This window comes from Artemia sp. Qi Xiang Cuo, chromosome 20 (assembly GCF_049724085.1).
Source record: "Artemia sp. Qi Xiang Cuo chromosome 20, ASM4972408v1, whole genome shotgun sequence".
NCBI lineage: Eukaryota > Metazoa > Arthropoda > Branchiopoda > Anostraca > Artemiidae > Artemia > Artemia sp. Qi Xiang Cuo.
The window spans coordinates 33,820,279-33,847,216 of record NC_142813.1 but is presented as its reverse complement, the minus strand read 5'-3'; the positions used below and the strand labels follow the sequence as shown (position 1 = coordinate 33,847,216).

The 26,938-nt window shown below is 36.1% G+C and overlaps 1 protein-coding gene across 1 annotated transcript in view; it reads right to left on the bottom strand.

The window, feature by feature from the left end:
- BRWD3 (bromodomain and WD repeat-containing protein) overlaps positions 1-26,938 on the bottom strand; it is a 128,154-nt gene that overhangs the window by 92,482 nt on the left and 8,734 nt on the right. The window contains exons 2-3 of the mRNA XM_089106339.1: positions 15,247-15,335; positions 13,037-13,096 (exon numbers count right to left, since the gene is read on the bottom strand). Of these exons, the coding sequence (XP_088962465.1) occupies positions 13,037-13,096; positions 15,247-15,335 (149 nt within the window). The remainder of the gene's footprint in view (positions 1-13,036; positions 13,097-15,246; positions 15,336-26,938) is intronic.

Genomic DNA, 26,938 nt, shown 5'->3' with positions numbered 1-26,938 from the left:
TTTACGCACTAATATCAATATCAGCAAAGATTATATTTGAATTGTTTCCAAGGTGAACAAATTCGTTTTTGATCGTAAACTCTAGTTTATTGTAAGATAATTTTGCAAAATACAAAACAATACTGAAATATTCCAACTCCTGCATTTCAACAAAAGAAATTCAAAATGAAATTTGAAAAATCAAGAGAATGTAACTGTGACAAGGTAAAGCACAACAAAACACTACTGAAATATTCACACTCATGTATTTCAAAAAAAGAAATCCAAAATGAACTTTTGAAAAATAAAGAGAATTTAACTGTGACATGTTAAACAAAGACAAAACACTACTTAAATATTCAAACTCTTGCATTTCAATAAAGAAATCCAAAATTAACTTTGAAAAATCAAAAAAATTGATCTGTAATACAGTAAACCACGATAAAACTCTATTGAAATATTCCAACTCTTTCTCTTCAACGAAAGAAACCCAAATTGAACATTGAAAGATCAAGAACTGGTGGGTCTTACGTTGTGAACTGTAAGAGAACAATTCTAAAAAATTTCAAATCCTGAATTTCAAGGAAAAAAATAAAAAACGAACTTTTAAAAATAAAGAGAATGTAAGTGTGACAAGGTAAAGGATAACAAGACACTACTGAAATATTCAAACTCCTGCATTTCAACAAAAGAAATCCAAAATGAACTTTTAAAAATCAATATAATGTAACTATGACAAGGTAAACCACGATAAAACACTATTGATATATTACAACTCTTGAATTTCATGAAAGAAATTCAAAATGAACTTGGAAAAATCAGGAGCATGTAAATGTAATAAGGTAAACCACGACAAAACACTACTGAAATATTCGAACTCTTGCATTTCAAGAAAAAATCCAAAATTAACTTTGAAAAATCAAGAGAATGTAACTTTGATAAGGTGAAGCACAACAGAACAGTACTGAAATATTCCAACTCTTGCATTTCAACAAAAGAAATCCAAAATGAACTTTGAAAAATCAAGAGAATGCAACTGTGACAAGGTAAACCACGACAAAGCACTACTGAAATATTCTAACTCTTGCATTTCACGAAAGAAATTCAAAATGAATTTTGAAAAATCAAGAGAATGTAACTGTGACAACGTAAAGCACGACAAAACACTAATGAAATATTCCAACTCTTGCATTTCACGAAAGAAATTCAAAATGAACTTTGAAAAGTTGAGAGAATGCGTAAGTTACACGGTAAGGTATGTCAAAACACTCTTTAAATATTCCATCTGTGTCATTTCAAAATAAGAAATCCGAACTGAGATTTGAAACGTGAGGAAAAAGCACTATCGACACGGTAAACCACGATCAAACAAATCTAAAATATTTCAGCTCCTGCATTTCAAAGAAAAAAATTCAAAATTAACTTTTAGAAATTAAGAGAATGTAACTGTGACAAGGTAAACCACGACAAAACACTACTGAAATATTCCAATTCTCGTATTTCCCGGTAGAAACCCAGAATAAACTTAGAAAAATTAGTAGAATGTAACAGTGATAAGGTAAACCACTATAAAACACTATTGAAATTTTCCAAGTCGTTTTTTTCAATAGCTGCAGTCTTAAATAAACTTTGAAAGGTTAAGAGCATGTAACTGTGACAAGGTAAAGCATGACAAAACACTACTGAAATATTCCAACTCTTGCATTTCAATAAAAGAAATTCAAAATGATCTTTTAAAAATTTAAAAAGTTTATCATTGACTATGTAAAGCACAATAAAACACACCTGAAATATTCCAAATCTTGTAATTCTACTGCAGAAATACAAAATTAAAATTTAAAAATCAAGGAATTTTACATTGACAAGGTAAACCAAAATAAGACACAACTAAAATATTCCAACTCTTTCGTTTCAACGAAAGAAACTCGAAATGAACTTTGAAAAATTAAGAGAGTGTAACTGCGACAAGGTAAACCACGACAGAACACTACTGAAATTAAATTTGTTTCATCTCATTCGAAGACATGTAAAAAAAAAGTTGAAAAAAATATTTCATGTTAAAAATAAATTAAAAAAAACATGGGGAGGGGGGGGGGCCAAAAAGTTGGAGGGACGGGGTGCCCAACGAGTTTGGGGGTAAAGGACCTTTTGGGAGTTGATGTCTCTGCTGGTTAGTGTCGTTGGTGCTTATGGTCCTTGATGGTTCGTACTCATATACACCTTACTACTCGATTTGCAAGGATTTATATGGTTTGTTCTGAATTTCATTATTAAACTTCTTTTCTTACCATCTACATCTCTCTTAGTATCAACTTTTTAGTATACTAAAACGTTAGACCCTATTTTAAATTGACAACACTGTTCAAACATCACTTGTGTATTATACAGTACACCATCAACCCATCTCTCCCAAAAAATATTTTATTCAGAGATTTCATTTTAAAAAATTATCCAATCACTAATTAGAATCAATCACACTCCTATTATTCAAAACATTAATATTCCACCTCAAATACATTCTATCAAATTTTCAACTTGATATGCGAAGCCTACTGGCAGGAAACAATGGGGAAATCCTCGCTCGTAATTGCTAATCACCTTAACCCTTTTATTCATCGTCAAGTACATGCTCCAAAACCAAAAATATTTTATTCAGAGATTTCATGTTAAAAAAATTATCCTATCACTAATTACCCCTTTTTTGTAAATGTCAATCAAACGCCAAGGAACGTAATCTCACCGAACACGTCAAACTGTTTCCAAGGCAGATTAGCTTTTTAAAATGTTCACGCGTAAGTTTAATGTCTCAGGCATGGGTTTTTCTTGCGCAATTCATGTACCCTTCATATTGTATACACTATTATCTTGCCCCGTTTCTTGTATCCTTTTTAGAGTAGACGAAACCCTAAAAAACGGAATTTTGATACCAATAGATGCATGAAAAGAATTGGATTTTTATGCTGATTTCAAAAATATAAGTTTCATCAAGTTTAGTCTTACCAATCAAAAATTACGAGCCTGAAAAAATTTGCCTTACTTTCGAAAAAAGGGGAAGAAAGCCCCTAAAGTCATAGAAGGAAAATCACACCATCAGATTCAGGATATAAAAGAACCCTACTGTAGAGGTTTTAAGCTCCCATCTGCAAAAATGTGGAATTTTGTATTTTTTCTGTGCCAAAAGAAAGATCACAGATGCGTGTTTATTTGTTTTTTTTTCCCAGAGGTGATCATATCGACCCAGTGGTCCTAGAGTATCGCGAGAGGGCTTATTCGAACGGAAATTAAAAGTTCCAGCGCCCTTTTTAAGATACTTAAAAAAATTTGAGGGTAACAAGGCCCCCTCCAACGCTCATTTTTTTCCCACAGTCATACGATTAAAACTTTGAGATAGCCATTTTTGTTCAGCATAGTTGAAGAATCTAAAAACTATTTCTTTGAGGATGACATAATCCCCCAAAGTCCCCGGGGAAAGGGCTGCAAGTTATGAACTTTGCACATTGTTTATATATAGTATAGGTTATTGGGAAGTATACAGACATTTTCAAGGGGGATTTTTTCTGGGGGAGGGTCGGGGGGAGGGGGTTAAGTGGGAGGATCTTTCCACGGAGGAATTTTTCCTGGGGGAAGGGAATTTCCCATGAAGGGGGCGCCGGATTTCCCAGCATTGTTTTAAAACAATCAGAAATTAAATAAAACAAACAAGTTTTTTCAACTGAAAGTAAGGAGCAATATTAAAACTTAAAACGAACAGAAATTATTAAATATATTAGGGGGTTCGCCCCCTAGTCAATACCTCGCTCTTTACGCTTAGGTTTTTTAGTACTTTCAAAAGAGCTATCTATTCTAATTAACGACCTTTGGGATTCAGGGGTCATTCTTAAAGAATTGGAAAAAAACTCGAACTTTAGCGGAAAGAGTGAGGCATTGACTAAGGGGTGAACCAACTCATATACCTAATGATTTCTGTTCGTTTAAAGTTTTAGTGTTGCTCCTTACTTTCAGTCGAAAAAACTTGTTTTTTATTTAATTGTGTGATAGAGCGGTCCCTTCAGTCAGATCATTGATATGCATGCTGAATGGAGCTGCTTCTAAATAACTCTTTCCAATCCAAAAACAGTCCACCCAAAGTATTTGAAATGCAATTGACCCCACAGTTTATAGTGAAATTGCTTGTTGTCTAAAAGTAGGTAGACACTATGATTAATTTGACTTAAGACTTTCTTCTTTCGCCGTTCTATTCAAGTAACGCCTATATGAGTTAATATGTTCTGCCATGCGGAGAAGGTACGGCATAATGAGCGATGAGAAATCGTCCATGCGGAGAAGGTAAGGCATAATGAGCGACGAGAAATCGTCGCTATTTTGGGGTGCTTTCCATACGCTTTGAATGTCCTAGCCAAGTAAGTTATTTCAATTATGTTCTGTCAAGGATGGTCTGTTTGACCTTGGGACTGTGGAGAAGCTTGGTGTTGGAGATTCTATCATGGTAAATAATACCAGCAATAGTCGTGGTGATTTTTTCTTTCTTGAAGATTGGTGATGCGGCACTGGTCATTTATTTTTAGAATCAAAGATTTGTAGGTATATATAGATGGGAACTTCCTGGGAGGGTGTAAAGAGGGAGGCCTTGAATAGATTGGCATGGACGAGTAGCGTGCATAGATGTGTTGGCCTCAGGCGGCTTGGTGTTGCGGTGACTTGTTAGTAGTAGTTAGTTGATTAGCCTCATTTTAGGTGTTATTGAAAATTTCTTGTTCCTCCAGATGGGCATCAGAGTTTTAAAACTATAGTTCGCGAGCCCACCTCATTTGATTTCTTTCAGGTGGTTATTGTCAGAGCTGAGCACACTACCAAGGTAGGTAAATTCTTTGAATCGGTCGATCTTACCAGCTCCTAGTTGGAGGCTGGATGCTTCAAAAATGAATATTAGCGGACAATATAACTCATTCAAGGTAATGATTATAGAGTCGATCACAAACAAACTGCAACATAGACCTAAATGATTTTCACACCACACTGTAGCAAGAACAAAAATAGAGTAAAACACAAAAAGTCAAGACCTCTAGTTAATGTTGAGTGACAAGCTATAAAACTCCTTTTAATTTTTTTATCATAGGCAGCGCAAGAGCGCTGCCTAAGTAAAGAACGATGTTGACACACTGTATTATTTTACTTTTTTTTTTCTTTTAGACCAGGGCACTTCGTATCGAAGGAATTGTCGTAGAAACTTCGAAAAGGACTCATTCGATTGAAAATTGGAGTGACTTGTGCACTTTTTAATAGTCGAAAGTGATTGGAAGGCAACTAACTCCCCTTCCACGCCCACAATTTCCCCAAACACGTCCAATCAAAATTTGAGAGAGCCATTTTGTTCAGCGTAGTTGATTTCCAGATAGAAAATATGTTTTTGAGGAGGACACTCCTTAACAGCCCTCAGGGCAAGGGTTTGCAAGTTATGCCCTGGGGGCATATAAAACGGTTTTGGCACAATGTATTATTTATTACTTTTTTTCTTTAGACCAGGGCACTTCGTATCGAAGAAGTTGTCGTAGAAACTTCGAAAAGGGCTTATACAATTGGAAATTGGAGTGGCTTGTGACCTTTTTAATAGTCAAAAGTGATTGGAAGGCAACTAACACCCCTTCCACGCCCACCATTTCCCGAAACACATCCAATTAGAATTTTGAGGTAGCCATTTTGTTCAGTGTAGTTGATTTCCAGATAAAAATTATGTTTTTGAGGAGGACACTCCCCCACAGCCCTCAGGGCAAAGGCTGTAAGTTTTGCCCTAGGGGCATATAAGGTTTTTATAGAAAGCATTGTCGTAGAAACTTCAAAAAGGGCTCATTCAACTGGAAATTCAAAGGGCTAGTGCCCTTTTTAATAGTCAAAAGAGATTGGAGGGCAACTAACCCTTCTCTCTCGCCCACCTTTTCCCCAAACACAGCCAATCAAAATTTTGAGATGACCACTTTGTTCAACGTAGTTGAAAGTTCTAGAAATAAGGTCTTTGAGGATGACAACCCCCCACAGCCCTAAGGGCAAGGGTTGTCATTTATGCCCTGGGGGCATATAAGTTTTTACAGAAAGCGTTGTCGCAGAAACTTAAAAAGGGCTCATTCGATTAGTGATTGAAATGGCTAGTGCCCTTTTTAACAGTCGAAAGTAATTGGACGGCAACTAACACCCCTTCCACGCCCACCCTTTCCCCAAACAAATCCAATAAAAATTTTGAGATAGCCATTTTCTTCCACGCAGTTGGAAGTTCTTAAAATTATACCTTTGAGCAGGACACTCCCCCCACAGTCTTCAGGGCAAGGGTTATAAGTGAAGCCCTGGGGGCATATAAGGTTTTTATTGAAATCTTTGTCACAGAAACTTGAAAAAGGGCTCATTCAATTGGAAATTCAATGGGCTAGTGCCCTTTTTTAACAGTCGAAAGGGATTTGAGGGTAACTAACCCCCCTCTGAGGCCCACCTTTTCCCAAAACACATCCAATCAAAATTGTTGTATAGCCATTTTATTCAATATAGTTGAAAGTTTTGGAAATTAGGTCTTAAAGGATGACAACCCCTCCCCCCCCCCTCACAGCCCTAAGGGCAAGGGTTGGAAGTTATGCCCTGGGGGCATATAAGTTTTTGTAAAAACTTCAAAAAGGGCTCATTCAATTGGAAATTGAAAGGGCTAGTGCCCTTTTTAATAGTCGAAAGTGATTGGAAGGAAACTAACACCCCTTGTACGCCCACCGTTTCCCCAAACACATCCGATCAAAATGTTGAGATAGCCATTTTGTTTCACACAGTTGAAAGTTCTGGAAATTATACATTTGAGCAGGACACTCCCCCACAGTCTTCAGGGCAAGGGTTATAAGTTAAGCCCTGGGGGCATATAAGGTTTTTATAGAAAGTTGTTGTAGAAATTTTAAAAAGGGCTCATTTGATTGGAAATTGAAAGGGCTAGTGTCCATTTTAATAGTCGAAAGTGAGTGGAGAGTAATTAACCCCCCTCTCACGCCCACCATTTCCCCAAACACATTCAATAAAATCTTAGAGATATCCATTTTGCTCAACGTAGTTGAAAGTTCAGGAAATTATGTATTTGAGGATGACAAACCCCCAAGAGCCACCAAGGCAAAGATTGTAAGTTGTGCCCTGGGGGCATATGAGGTTTTTATAGATAGTGTTGTCGTAAAACCTTCTAAAGGGGATCATTCAATCGGAAATTGAAAGGGCTAGTGGCCATTTTAATAGTTGAAAGTGACTGGAGGGTAACTAACCCCCCTTTCACGCCCACCATTCCCCAAAACACATCCAATTCAAAATTTTCAGATAGCCATTTTGTTCAACGTAGTAGAAAATTCTGGAAATTAGGTCTTTGAGGATGACAGCCTTCCCAGCCTTCAGGGCAAGGGTTGTAAGTTATGCCCTGGAAGCATATAAGGTTTATATTGAAAGAGTTGTCGTAGCAACTTCAAAAGGGCTCATTTGATTGGAAATTGAAAGGGCTAGTGCCTTTTTTAATAGTTAAGTGATTGGAGAGCAACTAACGCCTCTGTCACGCACACCATTTTCCAAAACACATCCAATAGCCATTTTGTTTAACGTAGTTGAAAGTTCAAGAAATTAAATCTTTAAGGATGACGACCACCCTCACAGCCCTTAGGGTAAGAGTTGTAAATTATGCCCTGGTGGAATATAAGGTGCTTATTGATAGTGCTGATATAGAAAATCAAATAGAGTACATTCGATTGGAAATCAAAAAGCTTGGTGCCCTTTTTAATAGTCGAAAGTGATTGGAAGTCTTAATATTTTTATAGCAAAGATCGATGTGGGTACAATGTTTTTTTTTAGACCAGGGCACTTCGTATCGAAGGAGTTGTCGTAAGAACTTCGAAAAGGGCTCATTCGACTGAAAATAGAAAGGGCTAATGCCCTTTTTAATAGTCGAAAGTGATTGGAGGGCAACTAATCCCCCTCCCACCCCCACCTTCCCATTTGCCCATTATGTTTAAAAACTAAATGTTACTCAGGTTAACTAGAGGAGATATGAAACTATATCAAACACTACTATTTGTGTCCAGATTTTTAAAAGGGTTTATGTTGCTAAAAAATTTTCTCCAGCATACAAATAGCAGGCCAAACTATCAAGTCTTAAAAAAACGAAAAGATTTAAAGTATTATTTTATTTTTCCCTGAAAAAACTATGTCAACATAAAACGAACAGAAATTAATTAAAAAAAACATTTTCCACAAAATAAGTTTTTCAAGAAAAGGGAATAAACTCCATTCAGCCTAAAGTGGGCAAAAATAGAATCAAATATCTACCAAGTGTAAAACTACCATAAACCAGCACCGATAAATAAATGAAACCTAAAACGAACATATATTACCAATAAACAACCGAGTCAAACTCAAAATGATCAGAAATTAACATGATTGGAGATCAAAACTCTTATGCCTTCCCAAGACCAGAACATAATTTGCACTTTACTGAAAAAATACAAATGATTGTGTATTGTCAGTTTAATATACATATACTGGTATTTGTTAATCAAAATGTTAGTATTATTTGATTTATTAAGGTTATAAAAGTAAAAACATTTATATTTTTTCAGTAAAGTGCAAATTAAGTTCCGGCCTTGGGAAGGCTTAGGGGTTTCGAGTCCAACTCATGTTAATTTCTGGTCGTTTTGAGTTTCTCTCAGTTATTTATTGTAATTTCTGGTCGTTTTGGGTTTCATTTATTTATCGATGCTGATTTGTGGTAGTTTCACGCTTGGTAGATTATTTGATTTAATTTTTGCTCATTTTTGGTTTAATGGAGTTCTTCACTTTTCTTTGAAATACTTATTATGCGGAAAAAGTTTTTTAATTAATATTTGGTAAAAATCAGAACCATTTTTTAGGGAGAAATAAAAGACAGTTCATATTTACACAAAAAGAACAGGCCTGTGTAGAAACGTTTGGTGAGACATAAGGGATACATTTTAAAGTTGTGTAAATTGTCTTAGACAAAAATGTGAGCAGCCGTGTTGGCAAAACTTCAGTGCTTATATTGGTGTATTATGGTATCAAATCTATATTTTAATTTTGGAAAATGTCAAGTTCGGAGCCATACCTACAACTTACATCAACAGCTGAGACAGAGAAGAGATCTAGATTTGGCGTTAGAACAATAAGGGGTGTACTATGCTATGGAATTTAAAAAAATACAAAGCATGTTTCAGAATCTTAACAGCTAACACAATTGCACTTCAGGTACTTACTAACATGGTAGGATTAAAATAGCATAAAAATTGAAAACAAATCAATGAGCTCCCCCATCCTTACCCCTCCCCTCCAACAAAAAATAAATTTTTGGGATCATACACATACCTATATAAATATATATATCTACCAATACTGAAAACGAATCTCTGAGCTTCACCCCTGTTAGAAAAACCCTCCCTCAGGCCCTTCCTGGCCATCAGAACATTAACATGCTTTTCTAACAAAATCAAAAATAAAACTCAGAGATTCTCCTTCCCAATCCCTTCGCTCAGCAGAAAACTTTCACCCTCCACCCCTTCCTTGACCAGAAAAATCTTGAGATGATTAAGAGTAATAATTTTGAAAGACCAGTCACATATAATATAATTAACTGAAAATGTATTCCTTAGCTTGAGCTTTCCTTACTAGTCCAGAAAGGAAATAGTTTGACCCAAAACAACTTGCAAGAAAAATGATTCTTTGACAACGCGACCCCAAAAAATGCGCTAATTCCAAATATGCGAATTTTGCTCATCTAGCTATTTCACAAACATGTTTTTATTAGGTTGAGGTTGATTTTTAGGGGGTGAAATTCGTGTTTCCTTATATTGGCGTACAACAACAAAATTGATACTTGGAACAGGGAAATAGATCACGCTGTTTATGAAAATCACTTTTATTTGAACGTAAAACTAAAACTTAGGTTTTAGAGGTTGAGATTGATTTTAAGGAAGTGAAATTTGTGCTCCCATGTAAAGGCGTACAACAACAAAATTGATGTTTAGAAAGGGGTATTAGATCACTGTGATTATAAAAATCACCTTTATTTAAACGTAAAACCAAAAATTTTGTTTTTTGATGTTGAGGCTGATTTTGAGGAGGTAAAATTCATGTTTTCATATAAAGGCGTGCAACAACAAAATTGATGTCTAGAATAGGGTACTAGATCACGGTGATTATCAAAATCACCTTTACTTGAACGTAAAATTAAAACTTAGGTTCTTTTAGGTTGAGGTTGATTTTGAGGAGATGAAATTCCTGTTTCCAAATAGGCTACAGAGGTAGAACAACAAAATTGATGTGTAAAATAAGAGTGTTTGATCACGATCATTATGACAGTCACCTTTATTTTAACGTAAAATTAAAACTTTCATTTATTTTTTTAGGTTGAACAATGAATATAGAGCAAACTAATCTTAAACTTTAAACTGTTGATATGATTTGTATATTTTCAAAGAAGAAATAGTAGAAGAGTCTGGAAAGGTCGTTTTGGGAGAGAAAGGTGCAGTCTCGGCGAATGAAGCTAGTCGATCAAGGTTATTGGGCAGTTATTGGGGATCCTGTCCATAAGTCATGCAGGTCTAGCTTCGCTAACAAGAAATCTATTGAACAGAGCTTGTCATTGTTGTCACAGGTGAAACAAAGACAGAGGCGAGAATCTGCCCATTTATATGGAAACTTCAACTTCAAGTCCGATTGCCTCTTTTGCTCTACGCCAGTTACCTTTGACAGAAGAAAGAAGACAGTTTCAAGGTTAGAACGAGAGACTTTAAAAATGCACTAAGAGAGGTTTACGGAAAGAGAAATGATGACTAGTCAGGAGCAGTGATGACTAGAATTCCTGCTGCCACAGCCAATCTTGACGCTGCTGATGTAGTTTACCACAAATCCTGCTACTCAAACTTTCTAACAAAACGTAACACCCCCCACAAGTATAGCGGAATTCCTTCACAGTCTGGAACACGAAAGTCTGGTCAAACGCAGAACTTGAATCAGAACGAGGCGGTCGAGAAACGTGTCGAGTTTTTCCAGGTTAATGATGATCGGCAACTAGCACTGAATGATCTTGTTAGTACGGTGAACGAGCTCAGGGGCGATGTAAAGGATTCTGGAAATAGTGAAAGATACATAAAACAGAAAATGTGAAAGAGATTTGGCGAAAGCGCAATATTTGCAGAGATAAACGGCAGACAGAATGTCATTACGCTAAGAGCCACAGTTCATGCCATTCTCCAGGAGTTTTGCTTAAAGCCAAAAAATATCGATGTAGAACTGGAGAAGGAAGCTATCGTCAGAGCTGCAGCAGCTATAATCAAAAGTGATGCCAAAGGTCTTAAACAACAAATTAATGTGCATCCCAATCCTGAAAACCTCGGGGGGTTAACAGACAACATCAAACACCTACCCTCATCTTTGTGGCTTTTTCTCAACACTCTGTTTGTAGGAGACAAAACAGACAGTAAGGTCAATAGGTCAGTGCATGTTACAAGCCTTTGGTCAAAGGCAATCAGATCACCTCTTCAGATTGGATTAGCTGTCCAGTTGCTATGGAAGACGTCCAAACTTTTTCTAGCACCCTTGCCTAGCCAGCAGGGAGCTATGACCGAGCTGTATATTGATACGCAGTCAGGCTCTTACACAGGGAGAGCCTCCATTCTCTTCATATCCACGATAGATATGAGACCAAGCGATCTCATTTGTATCTACTCCACACTCAGCTTCGTTTGCAAACAGTATTCCAGATACGGTGCGACGTCAGTACTGACCTTCGATCAGCCCCTTTACTGAAGAGCTTTTACCATTATTGTTGCTGATACAGATGCAAGTCCTGTCAAAAAATCATCCTGTGGCTGGGTGGCTTCCACACACTCATGAGTTACATTGGGACTGTTGGACTAATTATGGAAGACTCTGAACCTCAAGACATATTGGAAATAATATATAATCAGATTTGAAGTTTCCAGATAAATGGGAATATTCTCGCCTCAGAGTTTGTTTCACTTGCAACAACGACGATGAGTACTGTCCAATAGGTTTCTTATTTGTGAAGCTAGAACTGCAGGACTTATGGACAGGATCCCCTATAACTGCAGTGAAATCTTCACGCTTCCCTGATCGATTAGCTTCATTCACCGAGTCTGCACCTTTCTTTCCCAAAACGACCTTTCCCGACTCTTCCACTGTTTCCTCTGTGCGTATGATACAATTTATATCGACAATTTAAAGTTTAACAGTAGTTTACTACATATTCATTGTTCAACCTAAAAAGATAAATGATAGTTTTGATTTTAAGTTCAAATAAAGGTGATTTTCATAATATCACCGTGATCTAGTAACCTATTCTAGACATCAATTTTGTTGTTGTACACCTTTACATGGAAACATTAATTTCACCTTAAAATCAACCTCAACCTAAAAAACCTAGGTTTTAATTCTACATTCAAATAAAAGTGATTTTCATAATCACTATGATCTATTACATTATTCTAGACATCAATTTTGTTGTTGTACACCTTTCTTTGGAAACAAAATCGTCACCTTCTCAAAAACCTCAACCTAAACAAAAAACATATTTGTGAAACAGCTAGATGAGTAAACTTTGCAAATTTGGAAACAGCACATTTTTCTAAGTCAGGTAGTCAAAGAATCATTTCTCTTGCAATTTGTTTCGGGTTAGGTAATTTTTTTCACACACTTCCTGAACTATCCCACTTCTTAGCTGAGCCTACCTTCGCCCATCTTGAGCTTCTGGAAGAGATGTTCAGAATTTGCTATAAACGATTCAAAAGAAACGCAATTTATTCTCCAAAAAGAACATATATATTTCTGTGGTGGTGCCGATTGAGGAGAGGTAATATATCACCCAACTATATATAGACATCTATCAAATGCAAACTCTTATACTATTGCTCTATTTGCTTGATATCATAAACGTTGGTCTGGAATCATATAGGCTAGATGCTGTTATCAATAACGAGGATGAATAGCTATCCATACATTAAGAATTTTATAAAGAAGAAAAACTCACCAACTCATCAAAGGTCTGTTGATGTTGTCCACCTTGCCAGTCTAATCTAGGAGGCAGTAACTAGAAAGAGAATAACCTTGAATAATATTTAATTTAAGAGTTATTGCTGTTCTACATAGTGGTTATCAAGAGCACATGATTTAAGGAATAATTTTGGCCACATTTATTTATACAGCCCAAAAAAGCTATCTGAGGGGCTTAGAAAAAAGATAAAATTATGAAGCAGCCAGTAGCATAGCCACAGCAAGGTCTTGATGGATTGAAATCTCCCCACATAGGCACATGCAGGACCAACTCTTAGATGGAGAGAGTGGATTGTAGTTACACATGCTTTTTCCTGGAGAAGGGGTCTAACATGTGAGAGGGTTAGTTTTAGGTCAGATTTTCCAAAAGAAGGGAAACTAAACCAAAAGATTTCAGGGAAATTATCCCAATATCCATTGTGTGCAGGACACCCCCCTCCCCCTAATGTAAAAGAGAAGCAGACAGACATATAGGTCAATAGATTATTTAGCAACTCAAAAGTAAATCTAAACAATAAAAGCTATTACATCATCATATACCCCTGCAGGCACTATGGCTGACAGTGCAGGGAGAAAAAAAAGGAAAAAAAAAATACTTAAAAGGAACATGAAGAGCAGCCACCTACCAACTGCCAAAAACCAAGCTACAGCAAAGTACCATGCAAAATAAACAATACCAACACACATATTCAAATTTGCCCAATGAGGTCCACTACACATGGCACTAAAAAAAAAAAAAAATGCCAGAAATCAAATTTATTTTCATAATTTTCCAGAAGGTACCAAACAAGAGACACTTCTTAGCTGACTCAGAAAGAGTGCTCCAGGAAGCATGAGAGGTGAATAAGAAAACAATAGCTGTTTAACAAAATATACATGCTTTCTAATTTCCATTGGCTATACAAATACTGCTTATTAGACAGTTGTTCCAACATAGATGATGCAACCTGATACCCTAAAACAAGCATTTGTCTTCCAACTCATTAACACAAAATAGTCTAAAATTATGAAAACCATTAGAGAATTGTATACGCTTTTAGATTTATTAGTTCAAATGGCTCCCCTGCGTACAACTGGCACTAATGAAATAATTAAAAAAGAAGAATATCAAGGATACTAAGTTGGCGTAATATTATTTACTTTATTTACGTATGGCTAAAATAGTCCCAAAGCAAAAACTAAAATTTCTACATCAGTACAATGAGGTAAATAAGAATAAAGAAAACTAAAGATCCCCGTTTTCTATTGCAATAAAGGTTTTTTTTACATACAAGAGGCAGAATTCCTGTAATAATTGCAAACTCAGATCTTGAACTTTGTTTCACTCTTAAATGTGTTCTGCCTCCCAGATAAAATTCTGAATGCATGGTTGCAGTTAAGGAAACATTTATTTAGATGAAAACAATTCAAAAATATTGTCAAGACACAAAAATGAATTCAGCAAAAGGAAATTTCTATTTCACAACAAAATAAAGAAATAGAACACCAGAAAGTCCCTTTACATTACATATACTATTAGTTACATCATAAACTTTGTTTCCAGTATTCTGTTCATGTTTTTTATAAGACTGTTCCTGAAAGGCTTAAAGGCTTGGATCCCATCTTCAGGTCCTATATCATTGGTAATACAACAGTTGACATCACATAAGCAAACATACTATACTTTTCTTCTGATTGCCATGCATGGTCGGGAAAAAACAGAGATTACAAAACAGACTCTTTATTACACACAATCTCACTTTAAAAACATATTTTGGTTTAGGCACTCTTTTTTGAAGTTTATCACAAATTCCTCAATAATATTTGCAGTGGCTGTTTTGTTCTATACTAAATTTTATTTGTTGACTAAAAAGATTGAGAAAAGGTTGGTATATAAGCTATTGTATAAAGGATTGGATATTTTTCAATTTCTTTACATGTCCACAAGTATTTCCATAGCTAGTAGCAATGAAGTGGCTAAGGATGGTATTTTTATAGAGTAGTTAATATGTAAAAATAATGTCACCATGAATGCAACTATAGAAAAGAGAAGAAAATTTTTAGCAACTGTATATTTTTTTTTATCTCCATCAGCTTAGGGCATGTCTCTCAATCTTCATAACAATATGTTCAAAGAAAGATGATATCCCTCTTCTGAGGTAAATGAAACTTAAATGAGTAAAGGAAGGCATACTGAAGAAAACTCACCTGGTGGGCAACTAGTTCTTCTTTTAGCAATTGAAAAGTTGCTTGGCATGGTGATTTTTCAAGAAATCTTGTTATCAAGAAGAATAACTCTGAAAGATGGAGACATCACAATCAAGGTGGGAAGAAAACTGAGTATAAAACACAGACTTAAAAGCAGTAGTTAGTTATTTTTGCCTATTCTGTTATTACTGCTTCTTTGCTATTTTTTGATTTTTTTTAAAGAATTTGTTTATACATTTTGTAGTTTTAAGCTGTATGCATGAAACAGTGAATCTCTTTTTAATTTATCCATGATATTAACAATTCTGGGCTTATTCATAGGAAAAACAGAGGGTTAAGATCCTTCCTAGAAGTCTACTGTCCCTATACCCTAGAACATTCCCTGACTTTTCTTGTCACAGTAAATTAAAGATCACAAAGATTCCCCTCTCAAAGCGAATTTTCTGAAGCCATTCTGTTTCCTTTTTCATCAAAGTAAATAGTTCTTATGTTTCTCCAACCTGGTTCAGCCAAATTATGCATATTTTCTATTTTTAATTAGTAAAAAAAAATAATGTATATTAGAATACTACTTCAGCACAGCTGAGCCTCCCCTCCTCCTCCAAAGGTCTCATATGAAAAAAAAAATGTATCCTAGATGTTACAAAAAACTGGTATTTTTATATATATATAGGCCTAACTGTTGATTTCGAATTTTTTGGCAAGTAAATGTTGACAAAATCACCAATTTGCTGCTTTTAACAATGTATTTGAGTACAGGCCTAGGAGATCAGAGATGAAGATTTCTTACACGAAAATTGTTATCATCTTAACTTCTCCAGTACTCAGGTGTTGGCAGTTGGGGATTTTCCCAGATAAATAACAAATTTACTGTTAAAATCCTCATTCAATGCTCTCTTGAAATACAATAGCCTGTCATATAGCAACTGCACCCCAGTCCTCCCATAATAGGGCCAGATATGGCCATAGGCTATATACAAATTTTTGATGATTATGATGTTTTTCAGATTGGCTTTATTTGGCACTATGAACCAACAACTGATAAGAAATTAGTGCTAAAAATAACAAACCTATAATAATCAGCATTTTTTTTTAATCCATCGGGCAATATCTAGCCCTGTTTGGGAAGGGGGGGGGGGGAGCTGGGATGCAATTATGAATTCAGTGGTTATTTTATTTGGACAAAACATGGGGAGTGACATTGTACATTTACATATAATTCTTTTATATGATTCCTGTCTTACATTATATATATTAGCCTAGCCCAGTTGATCATAACTCCTCTTCAAAACTAAACCCTATAATAACAAAGTTCTCTCTTCATTACATTTAATAAATTTTTTAGAGTTACTTCCAGTTCAACTGTATCCCTGTACCCCAAGCAAAATATAAATATTTGCTGATTTTCTTGGTTTGCATATTTTTAGGCATATTAAAATTCAAAATAAACACAACAAAACCAGCAAACTGTTGTGCAGAAGTTCGGCTATGTGGGCTTCTTTATATCTGATTTCTACCCCCCCTTCTTGACTACTTACTCCCTTTAAGAAATAGTAGTCATTTAGTTCTAGAAGTAAACCTGTCCTTTCTGTTATCAGTTTTGATAACAGAACATAACAATACTGATAGCATAAAGAAAACTTATGTAGAATTAGAAAGGAGGTAGAAGGTGTGGTTCAGTCACTTCTGTTTCAAAACACTTTAGAAAAAGCACACATCAGTCAAACAAAAACAGTCAGCACAGGCTAGCCAAGCTGATAACAGTAAAAAATTGAATAAATTTCGTAAGTAAATATGCAGAAAATACCATAGCTAATATTCAGCAAAAATACTCTGTACACATGATGGTGGGGACATGGGGAGGCGATCAACTTGAAAGACATTCCTGAAATCCTCAATAGTCAATTTGCACTGGTTTGGAACCAGATAGCCCTCGTCCTTATAGCCCAGCTTATGACACTCTAAACCCAATGCCACCTATCCAACTCTCCCCCTCCCCCAGTTGTCCAAAAGCAATTTGAAGGGCTAAATGTCAATAAGTCAATTGGTCCAGACAACTAACACTCAAAACTACTGAAGGAGGTTGCCAAAGAAATTGCATTACTACTATACAGTATATTCCAACTGTTGTTTAACTCAAACAAGGTACCCATTGACTGGAAGCTTGCACATGCTACCTTGATATTAAAGAAAGGGAACTGTACCACAGCCAAAAATAACAGACATATAGGATAATACTTCACTGACAAACAGCAATCACAAGGTAAAAAGAATATCTAAATTAACATTTGAAGTAAAAAAGTGGAAAAATCAAAACCAATCACTACCATAATTTAAGTACAAAATCAATAAAGAAACAATTCATAAAAAAAGCCTGGGTTAAAAAATTAAGGAAGGAGATTTCAAATTGAAATTTTAAAAATTAGAGCTCAGACTGCAGCCAAAGGAACAAAAAAAGCCATGGCAATATAAGAATACAATAACAATTCTGGTGCTACAAAAAAAAAAAAGTCTTTATTTAGTTCAGGACATATGCCCAGACAGGGTCTAGCAGGGTTGTAAAACCAGAAAAAAAATTTCGGAGTGCAGGCATCAGAAATGGTACTCTTTAGACTTCTAATTTATTTATTTATTTTGTTTTATTCAATAAAGGAGGAAGCCATAGGCTAGTCGCATAACGAACACAAAAAAATAACAGCTCAAACAGCAACACTACAAAACACAAAACGAAAAATAAAACAAAAAATATTCATCAGTAAAAAACAATTATGCAACAACTATATTACAGAAACTGTTTTTCATAGAACTCAGTTTCAACAAGAGCACTCTTAAATGATTGCACTGTTTGCATAGAAACTATGGTATCAGGTAAACTATTCCAAAGTTTTGTTGCACGGTTAACAAGGCTACATTGACCTATTTTCTTGTGCACTTGTGGCTGATGCAGTTTATACGAGTTTTGTCGAGTGTCTGAGTAATGACTAAGTTGGTTGAAATCTGCCCAGTCCACATTACCGACACCCTTCATAATATGGAATGTATTGATCAGGTCAATCCTATCCTGTCGAAACTCCAGAGAAGGAAGTCCCAAACACCCCAGTTGACGCTGATATGGTATATGGCTCAAATAAGGCACAAACTTTGACGCCCTATGTTGAACCCTTTCAATTTGCTGCAAGTCACATTTCCATGTAGGATACCACACAGAGGAACAATATTCTACTGTCGGGCATACTATTGTCTTGTATAGTGTCATAAAAGTGTGAAGGTTAAATTTCCTGAAACTTCTCTTAATCCAAAGCAGACTGTAATTAGCATTTCGTGAAATTATTGACACGTGCTTGTGAAACTTCAACTGGTTATCAAAGCAGATACCTAAATCCCTTACTGAATCCGCAGATGAAACAGGTGTATCACCAAGAAAATAATGATAAGTCAAGCTTTTCGAAAAGTAATGGAGTACAAAACATTTTTGATGGTTTACAAACATTAGGTTCAATTTACACCAATCATTTAGGGCATTCAGATCCTCTTGAATAAGGGTTACATCTACTGGGGAGGTAACACTTTTATACAGTTTTATATCATCTGCAAACAGTTTGATTTTTTTCAAGCAACAAAGTAATTGAAACTTTGTCAAATGCTTTACTGAAGTCAATATACAAGCAATCAAACTTTGAACTGAAATCAGCCATATTTTGGAAATCTTTTACAACTTCTAGCAACTGTGTATTACATGACCTGTTTTTTCTAAAACCATGCTGTGACGGATGCCATAATTTATTTTGGTTGAAGTAATCCTGTAACTGATAAACAATAATCTTTTCAAGAACTCTCAAAAATACTGAGGTGTTTGAAGTTGGATGATAATTTCCAAATTGGGATTTAGATCCTCTGTTGTGAAGTGGCTTTACAACTGCTTTTTTCCGTGCTGCAGGGCATTTACCACTCAATAGACAGTGGTTAAACAAAAACGCAAGAGGTTCAGCTAAACACGTGGCTGTCTTCTGAAGAAAAGTGTTAGAAATACCATCTATATCTGGAGCTTGAGACGGAAATGTCACGGAGAATTTTTAAAACCTGCTCTGGAGAAATATCAGAGTCATTGAAAGGCACTTTGTCTGCTGAAACAAATTCGGTACCATAAAATGGGGTGGACTGCATGCATGGACATCATTTGGATTTACAAAAACTGACAATAACACTTAATTAAACACATCAGGAAAGAAAAGACGAATTGAAATTGAAATGATCCAAATATGTTCATAATTGCTATTTCCCTAGTAGGGATAACTCTGTGCCATGGTTTGTTGATTAAAACAGAAGGGGCTTTGCCCTTTGGGGTCCCTGACGCCTGTACACTTGCTTTTTTGTGCGTTTTTCGGCCTTTGGCTTACTTTGACTGTTAATGTGCTGGCTACAAACTCTCAAATTCCTGCATATTGCAACTACCAATTGCTTGAAAGTGCTTATCAAACCTTTTTATACCCTACTTTGAAATTTAGTGCTGTGCCTGCTTTTGACTTATATTGCTTGCTTAATTTATTATTGACTGAGGGCCCCCCTCTGCTTGTAGCCTATTTGTTTTATTTATTTGACAACTTATTTCTTTTTTTGTGATTTAACTTTTTTTGTTTAAATTGTTTTAGCCCTTTGGGGTTTTATTTGTGATGACTGACAGGATGGTTAGTAGTCCTGTCACCTCTGACACCAATAACTCTGTTGTAAGGATTTTGAATTTAGGTATTAAAGGTCCAAATGAGACCAGTAGGCCTAGGCTGTTGAGATCAGGGTGTAGTTCAGTTATTGCCAATACACTGTTTCAACATCTCCAAAATCATGAGTGCAGGGGCCATTATGGTTCAATGTTAGAAAGACTTGGACCAGATGGCTCCATTATCATAATAGCTGTTAACCAGTCAGTAGCTGCTGCTATACTTTCTATTTCAGACATAGCAGTAAATGGCTGTAAGGTAAAGTTTGTGCTTGGTCCTACCTCTAACCCTGCTTTAATCAGAACAGAACAGGCATTGTATTTATCCCATCCGAGGAGGTCACCCATCTGGATGATTTTGTCAAGGAGGTCCAAGTTGATGAAAGAAAACAACAAGTGACATTGACTTTTAAAAATCCAAGCCCATCAATCATACATTGGTTTGCACCTTTTATCGGGATGTTCAGTTCCCTCTGAAATTCTCTGTTTGGGGTGCAAGGTATACAGTTAAGCAGTTTATCCCCGGGCAATGCAGTGTTTTAATTGCCAAAGTTTTGGCCACATGGCTTTAAATTGCCGCAGAGGTCAAATGTCTACTTTGTAGTGGACAACACACCCTTGATGAATGCCCCCAATCTAAAACAGTAAAGCAAGATCAGGTACTCAAGTGCCCTAACAACAATGGTAACCATGCTGCTAATGCCAACGAGTACCCAGTATTCATAGAGAAGAAAGCAATTGTAAGTTACTCTTTCACCAATAATGTCCCCATGAGGACTGCTGCAGAGGTCTAGAAGAAAGGACTTCCTAAACACACAGAACACATCCCCATAGTACACAAATACTCTTCACCTCCACTGACTCCCAATCAACCTTCAATTGAAGAACTCAACATAAACCCATGGGCCTGGTTGAAGGTATTGCAAAGTAAATCTCTGATCTAACTCATGCTACTACATCTATTAGTGAAGTACTTTCTAAGTTGGTACTAAAATATTTTCGAAATTCAGTCTGTAGCCTCAATAAGTCAGTTTAAAACCTAAATAGAGAAGGTTCATTCCATCCTACATTGTCAGCGGATACCAGCAGTCCCAACCTGAATAGCATAAATAAGTCAGTTGATAACCTATTAAGTAGCCTAAAGAAGACAGTTGAAAACCTAAGTAGAGAAGTTTCATCCCTTCCCACAATGTCAGCAGATAATAACAGCCCTGGCAAAGCAGAAAGGAAGCGTAAAGGAAAGGAGTCTGTACCCAGCCCAGAAGGTGCTACAATACAATCTAGGCTGGCCCCTTCTGAGACAATTGACTAGTTATCTCTCCAGTGTTTTCCCTTGGGTTTGGCATGGTTGACTAAGCACAAACTCATTAAGTAACTTGGTTAAGACTACTGGTTTGGTTCCCTGATTTTTTTCTCCCTGCATGTTTCCTTTTTTAGAGTTGCCTTATTTGATTATAATTTGATCTAGGTGACAGGTTACAGGCTAAATGTACTATTTATTAAAACTGATTTGCATATTTTGTATTTTGCTGTTTTATATGGTATTTACATCATTATGGTTTCTGTTCATAATTGATGGCAGGTCCTGATGGGGATTAACCCCTAAAATAAGCAAGATAAATGGTAGATGTTCTATATTATTTTAATCTTGTTGGCCTTGATGCCCCTCCCATAATTTTTTATTTTAGAGTTATCCTTTTTCTATTTTTTTTGTTTTATTATCCTTATAAAAATGTATTATTTATTATAATTGTGTTGTATAGGTATTTTAATTGCTGTGTGACTAAGCACAGTTGCATTATTTTGATTCCTGTTTTTCAATACAGGCAGTTCCTGCAGGTGAATTACCCCCAACCAATAGCAAGATAAGTGATACATGATCAGGTTCCCTGAATTTTGACCAAAGTGACACCCAAGCAAGCTAGTGATTACAGGAGGCACAGAACAATTGAGTGATACAAACGCATATGACCTATTGGCAAATGTGTCAAACCCCAAACAACAACAACAAACACATCAGCCTTTTTCTGATCATCACTTATTAATTCACTTGTAGCTGGGTCATCAAAAATGCACAAATCAGTTGAGGAGTCGGTCTTATTTCTATTAACATACTTCCAAAACTTCTTAGGGCACCCTTGACTATTAATAATGATTGACAATTCGAGTGATTCCCAGTTAATGCATAGAGAATGAGTGGCGCGATTCCGAGCCCTTTTATACACACAACATATGATGTCTCCATTGTCTATTTTTATCACTAATAGCATCAAGTACAAATTTTGGCAGTCGTCTTCTTTTTCTTGAACCTCCTTTTAAGTAATAATGTGGAACCAACCTATCACATGCATCTTTTATAACCTCTTGGATGAACTCAAAAGCAACATCCACATCTGCATTCCCAGACTGAAGCTCCTCAACAATAGAAATGGAACAATAAAGTCTTGAATTTCATTGTAACAAACCTTGCTACAATCATAATAAAGATTACAACCAGAGTTCATTGCTGCACTTACAATCATTGATAGAGACATAACTACATGGTCACTTTTACCTAGAGGTGGCAGCATCTTAAGGTCTAGTATGTCATCTGGAGATTTTGTGATCACCAAATCTAGTACATGAGGAGTGAAAACGCTTCTGATTCTTGTGGGATCAACAACATGCTGGTGCAGAAAGCTGTCCTGGAAGGTTTGCACAAGTTTAAAAGAAAAACTCTGTTCTGTCCCTGATTTAGCTTGAGATAACCAGTCAATATCAGGCGCATTAAAGTCACCAAGAACAAGAATTTTTGAGGAAACAGACAAAAGGTACAACAGATAAATCAGCAGGCTATCATTATTTAACATACTAAATTCATTTCTGGATGGGCTTTGATATATGCCTGCAATCCTCACATTTTGGGATACCCCTGGCAACTTAATTTCCACACTAATTACTTCACTTAATTCCATAGTAAATAAAACATCAACTTCTGCATATTTCAATTTAGATGACAACGAAATATAAATACAAATTACCCTTTTCAAATGCTTGTTGTACAAGATATTATAGCCACTCAGTTGAAAGAAATGTGCTTCGGGGTTGAGGCAGTGCTTTGGAAGCACCTCAGTCACAATAACTATATCAGGTTTCTGCAAATTTACCAAAGAATAAAGTTCATGAAGTTTGTTTGAAAGTACATCAGCATTTGCATACAACATGGAAAGATTATTCTTCCATTTCATGCCTGGAGGGGGCTGCTTGTCCCTAATGTTTCTTTGAAACACGTTACCTTCTAACTGTCTATTTATACTGGATACATTGTAGGGTAAAACATTTAATGTTACATTACAGCTGGAAGGGCTGCACAAATCTGACCATTTTTTGGAACTATAGAGTTCCTATGTATAACCAAATCAGCTTTGCCCTTTGCACAACTGACCTGCAACTCCTCATGTAACTTTGCTCTTTTCTGACAGTCAGTCTTGGAGACATCATTTCAGAACTGAATTGTACCTGACCCTTTTCTTTTGTAAGACTTCTGTAGAATTTGCTTCTTAGTCTTGACATCTGGGACTGAGAATAATATGGGAACAGGCCTTTTTTTGGTAATGGTGGTTACAACTTGGCTCAGCTGACTCCTCAGACAACAGACATTAGAGACGCTTATGTTTGGGAGCCCATAATCACTCACAAGATTTTTTTTATGTAGAGTTCATCATTTTTCTGAGCAATGCTGACAGTCTCTATCATCTGCAATCATCTGTTTAACTTTGGTTTCAAGCTGCATCTCAAGATCTTTTCTCAACGTCTGAATCTCCAACTAAACCAAATTCTGAACAGTATCCTTGTCAAACAAGGAAGACTGTTCAAGGGTTGTCAAACGGCTCTCAACATTACCAAAATGGTTTTCAATGTTGGTGGTTAGCTGTTCTCGAAGTTCAGAAAATACTTCTTTCACTGCATCTTTAACTTTGGTGTCCAGTTCATTTACTACACTAAGAGTTGACCAGAATGGTTCAAGAGTCTTGTCCATAAGTTTTTTAATATTGTCCAAAGATGCCTCAACTTTCACTTGTGGGTTACCTTTGCAAACTGGGCATTTCCACTTCCAGCCTACTTGTCGTGTCATTTTAGTTAGTAGAGAGTATTCAGCCTCTGACATTTCTAGACAATCAATGCATAACCAGAGGCTACATCCGTCACAGTTCATAGCACTTGAATTTATGTCTAAATTCTCATCACATGTTGCAATAATCTCTTTGCAAATGATCCCCAGTAATTGCTTCTGGACCAACTCAATTTTGTTGATAAGTTCACAAGAAAAACAAACAGATGCCAGATCAGATATGTTTATTCCAATACAAGTCTGACAAAAGATGGGTAAACACAGAGGGAATGTATCCTTGGGCAATTGAATTTATTCAGAAGTCTAAACAAGAATAACAATCTAAGCAATGAATCTGTTTGTTTTAAAATATTTGAAACATGTTTATCCAACTTAAGGTTACTGGAAATTGTGATTCCAAGAACTTTAAACTGTTTTGCTAATATTTCAGATGGGATAAGGTCTAGAAAAAAGGATTTGACTTTTAAGAAGTTTTTAGTCATGATGTTACATCTAAGAGAGTTTACTTTGATACTTAGACACTTAGCTTCATCCAAAACATGGGCTAGGATTCCAATGTGTCATTTTTAACACTCACATGACATGCTTCAAGGATTAACAGGTCAACCACACCTTTCTATCATTGAGGGAACTCCTTTCCAGTTTTATCACCCATCACTAGGGATAAAAGTAGACATGTCAGCCTGACTTCAATGGCAACTGAAACCCATTAAAAGATTGTGAATAGTAAGATCCAGATACATCTCTTTACCAATAACATACTGTCCCCTAGCCAGTGTGACTTTTATCTTGGAAAATAAGTTTAGATTGATTTCTTCAAGGCTTATAGCATCAAAACAGATCAACAGGATAAAGGGTTCCTTGTGGATCTGATATTTTTAGACCTATCCAAGGCTTTTGACAGGTTACCATACAGCTTTTTCAGACAAAATTTTGCCAGCAGGTATCCATGTGGATGTGGTCAATTATGTCATAGACTTTCTGATGGGTTGGACTCAGCATGTTTAACTCTTCATACCTAATGGCAATAAATTTTTCTCCAAATCATATGATTGTAAGTGGAGACCCTCATGGCATGGTTTTAGGCCCTAACATCTTCTTTGTAAACATCAACCACATACTGAACAGAACCAAAGCAATCCATGCTGACAACTCTAAGCTATCTGAGCCTGCAAATCAATGAAGTCCACTAACTTCCTAGATGTTCTCTTTAAAAGATGACAAACCAAACTCTTGGTTCAATAAAAAGAGCATTTTGCAGCAGATCACCAGCTGTGATCACCAAGCTGTTATAGACCCTGATCAGACCAAAATTAGAATTTGAGTTATGTATTGCTACTCCAGTGAATAAGGTTAATATAACAGTTCTGGAATTAGTGCAGCAACATGCAAATAAAACCATAAAGGGATTTCAACATCTTCCATATCCTACCCAATTATACAAGCTCAAACTACCATATTTCACATATAGATGTAGGCAAAGGAGATGTACTAATGACATAAAAGTTATTAAGTAATGAAAGTTAGTTAGTAAGAGTATGAAACAAATTACTTTCTAACCATGTAGTCAGCTTATGGAGCTCCTTTAGCCAGAATATTAGTATGTCTCCCAGTGTTGAAGCTTTCAAGTCTGCAGTTGACAAAGACTAGTGCAAGAAACCTTGGCTTGCAGTATAGGATGCACCTAACAAGTTGAGTTATCATCATCAGTCACTGGCATAAACAGGACTTGTCCTTATTGCTGGCAAGTGCAATTTAAGGTAATTTTTAAGGTAAATACATGTCCCTGTGTGTTAAAGGGACAGTAATGATGTTACTGTCCATCATTACTGATGGACAGTAATTATATCAGTAATACTTGGGTAGATTCCCTAATCTACATCAATTCCTAACATAATGGTGACTATTGTAATAATTCCCCCTCCAAAAAAATGGCACCAGATAAAGCTGTGAACTAAATGCAAACCAAAAGAAAACACTGCAGCTAAGAATTTTCTTTTTTAATGAAAAATATTAATCAGATTTCTATGTTTCCTTCAGTTATTACAGCAATGACTTATATTTGGAAATAGTATGGTATTAACTCAGGAATCAAATGAAAGTACCTTTTTTGATTAGAGTGATTTCTCCAGAAGAGCCCATAGAACAAAATGTTACCAAATCAGAAAAGGGGGTATTATTGCTGTATTCTCAATCTCCAGAAGGAAACCCTAAAAACTTATGAAAAACTACCTTAAAAAATTCTAGATACTTAATTTTTCATTAAGGTATACCAATAAACTTTATCCCCCCCCTATTGGTCAAATACAAATCCAAAATTGTATACACAATTAATGCTTTATATGTGACATTTCTCTTTGAATTAATTTCATTATTACCTTAAAACCTTAAATCGCACTTGCTAGCGATATGGACGAGTCCAGTGTACGCCAGTTAGTGATGATAGGGCTTCGGGACATCAGCTTCATCCCATTGTGTTAGCCATAGTTTGGTTTCCCATTCCTTATCAAGATTGGCTTTGAAACTGTCAACGGATGGTGAACTCACTGTCGTTTCGCTCAGATTGTTCCAGAGGCTTATGATGCGGTAGGAGAAAAAATGGTTCCTCGTCCTTGTATTAGCACGCTTCTGAAAAAGCTTCGCTGAATGACCCCGGGTTCTTGACAACTGGGCAGGCTGAAAGAGGTCCTTGTCGTCAGACTTGAGCAGTTTGTAGGTCATTATCATATCACCTCTTCGCCAACGGTATGTCAGAGTTGGTAGCTTGAGGCTCTGCAGTCGGCATTCATACTCTTTGTCTCTGAGCCCCTTTACGCATTTTGACGCCCGTCTTTGGACAGACACGAGAGCCATCTGGTCTGTTCTAT